The 11,012-nt window shown below is 49.0% G+C and overlaps 1 protein-coding gene across 2 annotated transcripts in view; it reads right to left on the reverse strand.

Annotated features, from left to right (window-relative positions):
* Positions 1-10,735, reverse strand: part of PRRX1 (paired related homeobox 1) — a 78,186-nt gene extending 67,451 nt beyond the window's left edge. Inside the window, exon 1 of one of the 2 annotated variants that reach the window (XM_086342632.1) lies at positions 9,433-10,735. In XM_086342632.1, coding sequence (XP_086198758.1) covers positions 9,433-9,673 — 241 coding nt within the window. In that variant the 5' untranslated portion in view covers positions 9,674-10,735. The remainder of the gene's footprint in view (positions 1-9,432) is intronic. The other variant, XM_086342631.1, reaches the window with a different exon arrangement.
* Positions 10,736-11,012: the final 277 nt, after the last annotated feature.

Raw genomic sequence — 11,012 nt, forward strand, 5'->3', positions numbered from 1 at the left:
TGAATTCAAATGAGAAGAGAAATTTGTCGACATTTAGAGTAGGATTGAACAGAGGCTTGAAGGAAGGAGTCAAGGATGAGTCCAAAGTTTCTGAGTATTGCAACCACATGTTTTGATACAGGAAAATAGGAAAAGCTATCAGAGGATAAGATTGGGAAAATGAGCTCACTGATGCCATGTTTTGGTTGTTTTGAAGTTGAAGCATTTGAGTTGTTCAAATGGAAATGTCTAGGTAGCTGCATACACAAATCTGCAGCTCCAAGGGGGGCCTTAAAGATATATCCTGGGAGTCATTTGTATATAGATGGTTACTAAAATGGTGAGCCTAGGGGAGATCTCTGGAAAAGGAAATGGCAACCCACTCCAATATTCTTGTCTGGAAAACGCCAGAGGAGCCTGGCGGGCTACAGTCCATGGGGTTGCAGAGAGTCGGACACAACGGAGCAACTAAGCACGCAACACGGAGGAGATCGCTAAAGCCTTTAAAGGGTTTAGAGCGTGAAGAGGAGGGGAGGGGACCTAGTTCTTACATTAGGTTGGCAAGGGGATCCACTAAACTTGGGGAGCTCACTCTATGACAATAAACATTTACTGAGCACAGGCGAGAGTTTGCCACCTGGCCCAGCGGTATATGACTGTTATAATCCAGCATTTAGGGAAGCAGCACAGGTAGAAAATTGAAAGAAAAGTCACAATGTACATAATTATTTAGTGTCACCTCCCAGTCTGGATTAATGGTGATGTGTGTCAGTGCCCAGTTATAAAGATTTAGATTCAATGCCTATTTCTACTGGAATGCTCAACTTCACATATTTATGAGCTACTTGTAAAAGAAACAGACTAGTAACCAGTTCCCCAAACCTCAGTCCCCATGAAGTCTCTAACTAGGCCATTACAAAATGAATTGTTAGAGAGGACAAATATGAGAAAATGCCTGGTACATTATTGATCAAAAGTCCTCACCTTTTCTAAGGATTCTAGATTTAAGAGGCTTCTGGATCCCTGGGTTGGAAATATCCCCTGGAGAAGGGCATGGCAAAACACTCCAGTATTCTCGCCTGGAGAATTCCATGGACAGAGAGGCCTGGTGGGCTACAGTCCATGGAGTCACAAAGAGTCGAACACAACTGAAGTGACTTAGCATGTGGCCTCCTGGCACCAGTTTTTTCTGCAGCACACAGGTTGTGGATAGCCAGTTGGGGTACAGGGAATGAATTCAAAGAAAAGGATGATGGATAAGCTCAGAAGGGCAGGATATTGTCTCCCTACCATTCACCAGGCCCAAGCCAATTCTACTAAACCCTTTGCAGACTAGCATGACTTTGTGTGGATAAATACAATGGAAACTTGAGAAAACATGGTTCTCTGTATATATCCAAAGTGCTGGCTAGGCCCTTCACTTTGCCCATAGTCAAGCTGATTGAACTTAGCATATTCTGGCTCAAATTTTTATTGAGTTGGGCCCCTTGGCCTTTAAGTTTTATATCTCAATTGTCTTTGAAAAGATTTGGCCTCCCCATATATATTCAAAGCACTGGAAGAGCACCCATCTGTTTTTATGCTTATTTGTAAAACTACACAGACCTTCCAGCCCTGTGAGGTCCTTTAAAACATAATGACATGGCTGATGGTGAGAAATTAAGTGAATGAGGTAAATGTTCTTACGCTCAGACAAACCTTTGTGGGAAAGCAATTTCCCTTCCAGTTCTGGCCTCATGCTTCTGTTTCTAGTGAATACCCAAGCTCAAGATTATCTTGGAAAGTATGTATTAACCACCATGGATGCTAAGAAGACAAAATATTCATTCTGCCACTTTGTTTTTCCCAGCTTTGACTTGTCCTATTGACCCTCCAAGGTCAAAGAGCGAGAAATAAACCAAGAGAGAAGTAGAAAAATCCCAAGACTTGCTAAAGGTATATCCTCATCTTTCCCGTAAGTCTCTTGAAACCCTTGCCCCAAAAGGAAGATCAGTGGAGGCCAGGAGTTAGATTCAGGGGTTGGAAATGCCCAAGTTGCATGCACACATAAGACAGTGGGGGCAGCTACTGTTCTTTCTTGAGGGGAAAAGGAACTCTAAGGTGGCCAAAGCTCAGCCCTATCTAAGGATTCCAGGTACTATGAGGGTTTCTGTGGCCATTTTGCAGTGTCTCACTGATACGGCTAGCTCCCTGTCTCTCAAATCTGCCCCTCTTTCTGTAAATACTTGGAGTTCATCTACAGAAAAGTCTCACCCACGTCCACAGGGACAAACCTTCTCCTTCTCCATGGGACCCAGGCGTCAGCCCAATCACCCACTTATCCAGGGTCATCTAGTCCCACTCTCCTTCTGCCTCTCCCTGCTAACCCTGGAATCCTCACCATTTTCATTGCAAAGAAGTTGTTTCCGTTAAAACGCATGTGGAGCATACAGTTCAGCAGTCCCTGAAGTGACTGCACGCTAGTGATATCTCCCATCTCTTGCTACTTGTGTAGAGGGGTCTTCTCTCTACAGTACTTCTCTCTCTCCTGCTGGCACCCAAGAGTTTTTGAAGGCGGGGGTTAAGTTCCAGCCCTGACCTAGGAGGAATGCGCCCCCTTTCGGCGAGAGGAAGCAAGGAAAGGAGCTTCTAGGAAGGTTCGAGAGACCGATTTAGCTGAGAGCTGCGCCCCAGCGCCCTTGGAATTGGAAGGACAAGGGTTGAGGTGGGACGGGGCGGGGGATTGCATCTTTGTCCAGGCCAGCAGAGATGGAGAACTTTAAAATCTAAAATACTATGGTTCTATTTATCTTCGCTGATTTACTGAATTAATTTTCCCTTACTCTTTATTTCTTCCGCCACATCGCCTGCAACCCACCCGGCAAAAAGAGTCAGAGTCTGCAGTTCTGGCCAGTGCGATCGCCATTCCTGCATGAAAGTTTCACTACAGTCTCTCATCCGCTTGTTAAGAACATTTCTAATCGCTTGCAAATAACTCCATGAAAGTAGACAAAATAGGAACCAGAGAAGCTGTCCCTGTCTTTTCTCATAACTCGGGTCCTGGGGATTCAAGTTAATACACATTTTTTCAAACGCATTTCTCCTTTGGAGCTGAGTCTGGGGAAAACCAATAATGGTAAAAAGGAGGCCCAAAGTTCTTAAGAATTAGAGCTCCCTCATTACCGTGGTGCAGCAAAGCAACTGGGCCATCCGGTGCTCCAAGGACCCAAAGACAGCATTCTGGTCCCAACTCAGACCTACATAAATTCCTGCATTTGAGAGCTTCAGGGGGAGCAGCGGAATCCTTGACTCTGCTTGTCCTCAGACTCGTCTGAGAAGCCACTTGTGTTTGTGATTGATTTGTTCTGACATGTTTTCTTTCTTTTCTTTCATAAACTTTCCCTAACCCACCACCACTTATGCCTTTGTTCCCCTTCCCCTCCCCTAAAGTGGCTATTGCCCCTATAATCGGCTTCCCAAATATTTTTTCATCAAGAAAAGTGGTTCCAGGACAAGTGAAATGTAGTGGGATTTTTTTCTTTCTTTCTTTTGGTCTTAAACCTAAAATTGATAGCCCATAATTCTCTGTACGACTGCTTCCTTCAGGCTGCCTCACTAAATTGGACAAATGACGACGCCAAGAATCTAATATTCAGACCACGGTGGAGACTCCTTGCTCAAAAATTTTCATACGTGAAAATCAAACCCTCTGACCGCTAAACACCGATGACTGTCCCTCAGACATCCCGGCCTTGTATCTCCGCATTTATTGATTTTATAACAAACAGCATTCAGAGAAAAGGAGGTCGTGGTGGTTTGTTGATACCATTATTTACTGTTTGAGATGGTTGGTTTTTAATTGAGTGTTTTTAACCTGCTCATCAAACTATTTGATTTTACAAGAATCCAAAATCTTGTGTATAATAATAATGCTGTTGACATGTGCATCTTTTTTGACTTTTTTAAAAGTTAGGGGGTACCAAATCTATGGGACTGGCACTCGCCCCACCTTAAATTAAAACCCCAATTAGAAAGAAAGAAAAAGAAAAAAAAAAAAAAACCCGTCCAATCAGATTACAATCGTGCGCAATCACAGGTAGTTCTGTAAATGTTTGGACACCAAGTGGCAACTGGGAATTGGACCTTTACCGAATTTTTTCCTGTAAATGTCGGGATCCCTAGCTCGGAGGAATGATCTGAGGATCCTGTTGGTTGAACTTACAAATCACTTGTATGGAGGATGCTGAACCTCCGTTTTTGTTCCTCGGAAGGATTGTCACCCCCTCCCCCCAAAGCTTTTCCACCCTCTGCAAAGAAAAATATGAGCACAATGCAAGCCTTATCTCCTTTTCTACAAATCCACTCCCCCATTCCTAAAATGTGTACTTCTTATGGCTTTTACTGACCCATCTCTACTAAAGGGTAAAAAATAAATACATATTCTGAGAGTCATTAAAAGTGCGCACCTCCAGGAACGGGAGGCACGCGAGGTTCGCACGCACAGGCGCGCACACATTTGCAACTTCCTTGTACCCGAGGCCCTGGCGCTTGCTCGGGCAAAGGACTGGGGTTTTCCGGGAGCTACAGGTCTGTTTAGACGGTTTGCCCTACTAAAGAGAGGGAACAGGTAAACAAGAGAGGGGAGAGGAACTGTAAAAGAAACACATCTTTTAAAGGAAAAATCAAATTGGTCTAGAGATCCTCATCGTTGAAAATCTATAGATGTTATTTAAAAGTGAAAAAATGTAATGTTCTCGGAGGTGGCTACTGGCCAAAGCAACGTTCAAAATTCGTATCTGAGGGGATCTGAGCCGGTGAAGTAGAAACATAATTTTGGCTCTGAAATTGCTGAGGTATTTTTTCGCAAGGGGCGGGAGAGGGGTGACTCTTGTTGATTTGGAGATGATTTATTTACCCGTGTCGTAAAATCTAAAATGACGCCCCTGGGAAGACGAAGGAACTGCAGGGACCCGTGTGACCTGTTGCTGCTCGCCCGACGCCCCTAGTTCTGAACTGAGCTTGCCGGGGGAAGGTTAAGGTCGCCAAGCAAAAAAGCAGGGTTGCATGACGCCCAAGGTGAGAGAAAGGCGCTCCGGAGTCTCGCCAGGGCCTCCTCAGCGAAATGTACGATAGAGCCAGTGACTCACTGACTTCTAAAATTGGGGGATCTGGAGCCCCGGGGAATATTAGCAGCCGGGGCCTCGGATTTTAGAGGCTCACCTCCCCGACGCTTCAAACTCCAAGCGCCCTTCGCTCCAAAGCGGGAGGAAGTCACTAGACTGTCAGTTTCTTCGAAATATTGAGGCCATTCAGCCCCTTGCTCCTGCATGTGAGATAAACAAGATTCACCACATCTTTTCTGGACTTGACATTCGACGCTGGGGACTCAGTGACCTCCCTTGATCCTGGATTTCACTGCCTCCTCTAAAGAGTAAAAAATATTTCCAGGCTACGCTTAAAACGGTCTATTTCGTTGACTCCCCCTTGAATCGAGATCACTGAGGCCCAAATTCAGAGTGGCGGCACCGGCTCCAGGTTTCCCGGGGTGTTGCCGCAGATTTCTGGTGCCATAGGTGTTGCAAATACAGAGACTCCGGAGGGGCCCGATGTTCCGATGTGAATTCCAACAGGGAAGCAAGCGCCCGGTGCTCTCCCGGGCGCTTCCCTGGCCTTGAAGAACCGGCAGAAATGGGCCCCCGGGAGTGCGGCAGGCGGGTTGGGCGGGTGATTCCTTCGCGCCGCGTTTACACCTCTCCCTTTGTGACAAATCGATTTCCCCGCGCCGCTGCTCTGTATTTGCCTCGCACAGCGGCCCGGGGCCCAGCTGCTCCGGGTGCACACTTAGCACCGCCTTGTGAATGCGTGCGTGTGCGCGCGCGTGTCTAATTGACTTTCCGTCTACCTTTTTATGACTACATGTGTTTCCAACAAAAGGTCTTATTAGGACAATCTGGTTTCACTAATTTAGAGGTTGGGAACGTGGAAGGCAGGCGCTTTTTTAAGAGTTTGCAGAAGTTCAGATTAAGAAATGACAGCGGGATGCACCGTCCTCCTAGGGGTAGTTCTGCCTATTTTTATGCCCTGTTCCTCTTTCCTCTCCCTGACTACCTCTGTTGTACCGCCAACCCACCCTTCACACGCCACATTCCCCCATTAGCCACTGGATTTCTGACGATGTTAAAGAACCGTTTCTTAAATCACTGAAAGTGTTTGAACCCAGAAATTTGAGAAATTTACTAGGTTGGGAATATCAGTAAAAGGAGAAAGAAATACTTCAACAGAGAGGAAAGTGGAGTGAATAAAAAGGGGGGAAACAGACTTGTGGTGTGGCCTGCAGGGGATCAGTGGGAAGCCTTCACTTTGGACAGTGCTTGGCTCCTCTTTGCTAAGATGGGTCCAGTTTGTAATTGGAAAATCTGCAAAATTAATAATCTAACATTGCAAGTGTAAATACAGTCTGTTTTACTTATTTGAGTTGAATAGAAACTTTAGGGAGGACGTGTTTCTATATAGCTCTGAGAAGAAAAGGGGTCTTTGAAATGTTCCCCATCTCTCCAAAGGAGATTATGGTTTCTCACTTGAGTAGACACCCAGCATGCTGCAAAAAGTGCCTGACTCTTGGTGCCATCCTCTGTCCCTTGCAGCTGGCAAGCCTAGCTCTTGCCCTCTGCCTGGAGACTCTTCTCTGATTCACAGTCTGAGCCTCACTGTCCATGGCAAACTGAAAGCCCAGTAGCCCTCCACCAGTCCTGACTTCTGGGTAACTGTGACAGCTTCCTTGGCATCTCCTGGTTGGGGCCCAAGACTAAGGACAAAGGTCCTCCTGAACACTTGCAACCACTCAACTTACCAGACCCTCTTATTCTCACCCCAGAGATGGGGAAGGAGGTTGAGGAAACACGGCTTCTAAAAGCAACTACCCATTTGTTAGAAGGATGGGCCCTGGTCATCCCCAGAAAGCAAGGTCTATGGCGGTGTTTGGGTGTGTGTGTGATTTTGGCTACTTCCCCAGATGTCCAAAAGTTCATCCCCATCACTTCGTACTGCATTCTGTGGCCTCCTGCTGGAACTGTTTGTCTACCATTCTTCTTCAAGCACGCTTTCCCCCAGAATCTCAGTTTCCTTTTCTGGGTCGTTCCTTACTCCTAGAAACTCTGTGATGTACTTAAGTATCAAGTGGGCAGGTTTCCACAGGTCTCATCCCTTTTCCTCAGGACAGACCGTCCCCAACTTCTCCTGCTGCCCTTTGCCTGTCCCCTAGCGAACTAGCGCCCCACAGTTGCCACGTGCTCAGCCCAGCCTCAGGCCTGGGTCTAGAAGAAGCCATCCCTGAGTCACCTCCCCACGCCAGCCTGCAGCCTCACCTCAGATTAGGGGTGATTCCTAGCTGGTCTCTTCAACCCAGCCTTGCTGGGTACCCACTAGGAGGCCACCGTGGACCCAAACTCTCCTCTCTTTGCATCCACATAAAGTCAAAAGACAGGAACGATCATCATCCCTCCAGCTCTGGCCTGTGTGGACCCTGGGCTTGCTCTGGCCACCTACCTGGGCCTGCTTTACACAGCCCTCTGCTTGCTCTTGGGACAAAGCAACTCTGGCTGGTCTCCCTCAATGCACCCTGACCTTCTGTGCTGCAGTTTCTTCACAACCTTGATTTCTGTTGTGGCTCCAGCCTTCTTTGAATAATGGTAAATGCTGTGATTAATAATTAGCTGTGAAGCTGAGTGATAGGCACGTGAAAATTCAGAATACTGTTCTCCCTACTCTTTGCTTCCCTGATAGCTCAGTTGGTAAAATATTCCCTAGTAAAGTGTTTAAATATTATTTCACAGTGCATTTTCTTGAGCTACAAGTGCCTACACCATCTATTAACTTGCTCCCTGCCTGTGCCACCAGCGAGCAGCTCCCCAGAAGGTGCCAATAACCTCAACAAGGACACCTCTGCACCTAGCCGTTATCCAGGACTTGGGGACACCGGGTCTTCATTCCTCAGTTTTTCCCTAGAGCCTGGCCAGGTCAGATCCCCCATCACCCTCTGCCCATGCCCACAGTAGGGTGGATGGGCCCTAGTTTGCTTCTGGCTAAAATACTGAGGGAAGCCCAGGCCTGGACCAGGGATGCAGGGCGACGGGCAGGCGGCCTGCGGTAGGGATGGGCTCTCCCTGCGGCCTGTTTCAGTGCTGCTCTCCCACCACTTTGCACAGGACTTGCTTCCAGCTGTTTCTAAATCCTGTTTGCTTTGCTATGTGTTTTCCAAGAGTCTGACCTTGGCACTGTTATTTGAAAACCATAGATTGCCAGTGGGTTCCCTGGTTCCACAGCCTCTGAGTTCCAAGACAAAAGAGCAGTCAGCAAATAATAGAATGGAAAGGGATCAGCCTCATTTAAAAACTTTCAGCCAAGTTCTGACTCTTGCAACCCTGAGGAGGAAATATCCAACCCCATTTCACCTGGGATAAGCCATGTGACAGGTCTGTTACAGACTCTTCTAGGACGTATGGATATACCTGAAGTCACGTTTTATAAGGCACAGCTAGTAACAAGGCGAGAGTTCCTTGGGGACGTGATAGCAATCAAGGAGAGTGCCAAAAGGAGACTCTACATGGACTTTTCTGGAAATCTTAGAGCTATTAGGGAGAGTTCTTCCAATGTAACACCGGGCTTGGCATTGGAGCCCGGGCCTCCGTGGCGCATCTCTCCTGTGTGGGACCATGCGGGGCAGCGGCTCGGGTTTCACCCCTAAAGGACCCTCCCTTTGCTTCGTCTGAGTTTTCCCTTGTCATTCAGGCCTTTCATTCTACCGAGAGTCTTAAACCCTTAGGCAGGTGTCGGCTACATTCCTAGACAGAAAGCGGATACAGCGTTCGAGCTGGGCGCTCCAGGGCCGCCCCTCTGGCACCTCCGGCCTTCGGAGCCCGCGCGCGCTGCGCCGCGGAAGCAGCGCGGGTCTAGCTCGCTTTACGCGGTGCCCTCCGCCTCTTCGGTCCCTTCCGCCCTCCAACCCGCTTATGCCAGCCAGGAGAAGCCCTTCGGACCCGACTCAGCATCCTTAACCCGATGTCTTCTCAAACAGGGCGGGCTCCCAGAGTTTGCACCTATTTGGGACCCTTTTCCTGCCCAGCCCTTTCGACCGGCTGGAGAGAAGATCCGCCAGCCGCGCTCGTCCGGGACGGAGAGGCAGCGCAGCCGGCTTCTGCGAGAGTCCGCGGCGGGCAGTGTCGCCGACCCCAGCCGGGGCCTCGGAGCCTCCCTCAGGCGTCCGCCCGGGCTCGTTCCTCAGCGGAGCCCTCCTCTTCCCTCCGTCTGTGATCGGCCCTTCCTCTGGCCACTGCCACCAACCTCTCCTCTTTCCGGACTTTCTCCCTCCGGCGCCCGGCGAGCTCCAGCCACCCAGCCCGGACGCCCCCGCCCCCGATCCGGCATACACAAACACACACACACACACACCCCGCGGGCACGCGCCCCCTCACTCACTGTCCTGTTGCGGGGTGTCGCTGCCGCTGGTGAGTCCCGGCGACTCCAATAGGCTCCGGCCCGCCTCGCCCACGCTCTCGTCCGCCTGCGCCGCCACCATGTCCCCCGCTTCCTCCAGGTCTAGCAGGTGACTGACGGAGAAGTTCTTTTTAGCCTGCAGGGTGTCGAGGTTGCTCGGGCTGTCCAAGCGGCCGCCCAGCGCCGGTTGCCGCTCCAGAACGTGCCCGTAGCTGGAGGTCATGGTCTTCCCCTCCGATCCCACCCACCCCCCTTTCCCGCTCGAATCAACACCAAACGCTGTGGGCGCGAGGGGGGAGAGGAGCCGAGTGGGGCAGAGAGAGGGGGGGAGTGGAGAGAGAGAGGGAGAGAGAGAGAGAAGGAGGGGAAGAACAAAAAAAAAAAGTGGAAAGAGGGCGGGGGACCCCCTTCTGTAAGAGCAGAGAGTTCTGCACCAGCAGCTTTCGACAGCCTCGGTTGCTTTCCTGAGGCCAAGTCCGGCGCGGTCCAAAGAGATAATCCACACCAAAAAATAAAATGAAAAGTCACCCTATGTTCAAGTCAGGAGAGGAAAAAAAAAAAAAAAAAAATCCCTTCCAGCTCTCCAAAAGCGTCCACACGCACGCACTAAAAATAATAATAAGGGGGAGAGGAAAGGAGAGGCCAGCAGGGCGGGGGAGTTAGGCAAACAGAAGAAGAGAAGAAGAAGGGGTGGGAGAGAAGAATCAAAGTGGATTTTTTTTTTTTTTTTTTAGGTTAAAAAAGTTATTCCCAGGCAAGAGTTCAAGCACCAACAGAAGAAGGCTTGTTCCAGCTTTAAAACATCTTCAAGAAAACGTGTTCCCCCTCTCTGCACTCCTGTGGATTCTCAGGAGTGACTAAAGTTTCAGGAGGAGAGGGTGATGTCTTGCAGATGTATTGGAGAGCAGGAGTCTCACTTTACTTTTCGTAAGGAGGGGTAAAAAAAGCGGGGGGCTCCAAGAGTCCGAAGGAGGGTGGTAGTGGGCTTCCCCCGTTCCCTTCGCTTTCTCCCCCTCTTCTCGCTGAGCTCCCTTTTCCTTCTCAGTTGGATCAAGAAGCTCTCTGGCACTTCAAAAGGCACAAACTGGCATGCAGAGGAGGCTTTGTAGGGAATACAAGAAAATTGGAGACCCCTGGGAGGGCAGATCTCGACTTAATAGGAGCCTGTAATTACGTGGCAAAGCCTTTGTGCGGTGCCTGACGGTTTACAGACCCCCTTTCTCCATCACAATCTCCTTCTTCCTCCTTTCCCCCGGACCAGAAAACAGTCTGATTAAGAAAACCCCCTTTGCCAACTTCTGAGCAAGAGAGAAAGAGAGAGGGAGGGAGCAAGAGAGGGAGAGAGGGAGGAGGGGGAGAAGAGGGAGGGAAAAGAAAGGAAGAGAGCCCCTTTGGATTTTTTAAGTAAAGGTCTAATTATCATTCCCATGCAATAGTATCACGGGGAGAAAAGACAAACTGAAACCCACATTCACTTCAAACGGGCTGATTATTTTGCTTCGGCATTAACTCCTCCAGATTTAAGATCCTGTTGGAAAATCTCATTTGCATGTTTTGATAAC

This window comes from Bos grunniens, chromosome 16 (assembly GCF_055505025.1).
Source record: "Bos grunniens cultivar Pamir isolate PY7600 chromosome 16, Bosgru_T2T1.0, whole genome shotgun sequence".
In the NCBI taxonomy this organism is placed as follows: Eukaryota; Metazoa; Chordata; class Mammalia; order Artiodactyla; family Bovidae; genus Bos; species Bos grunniens.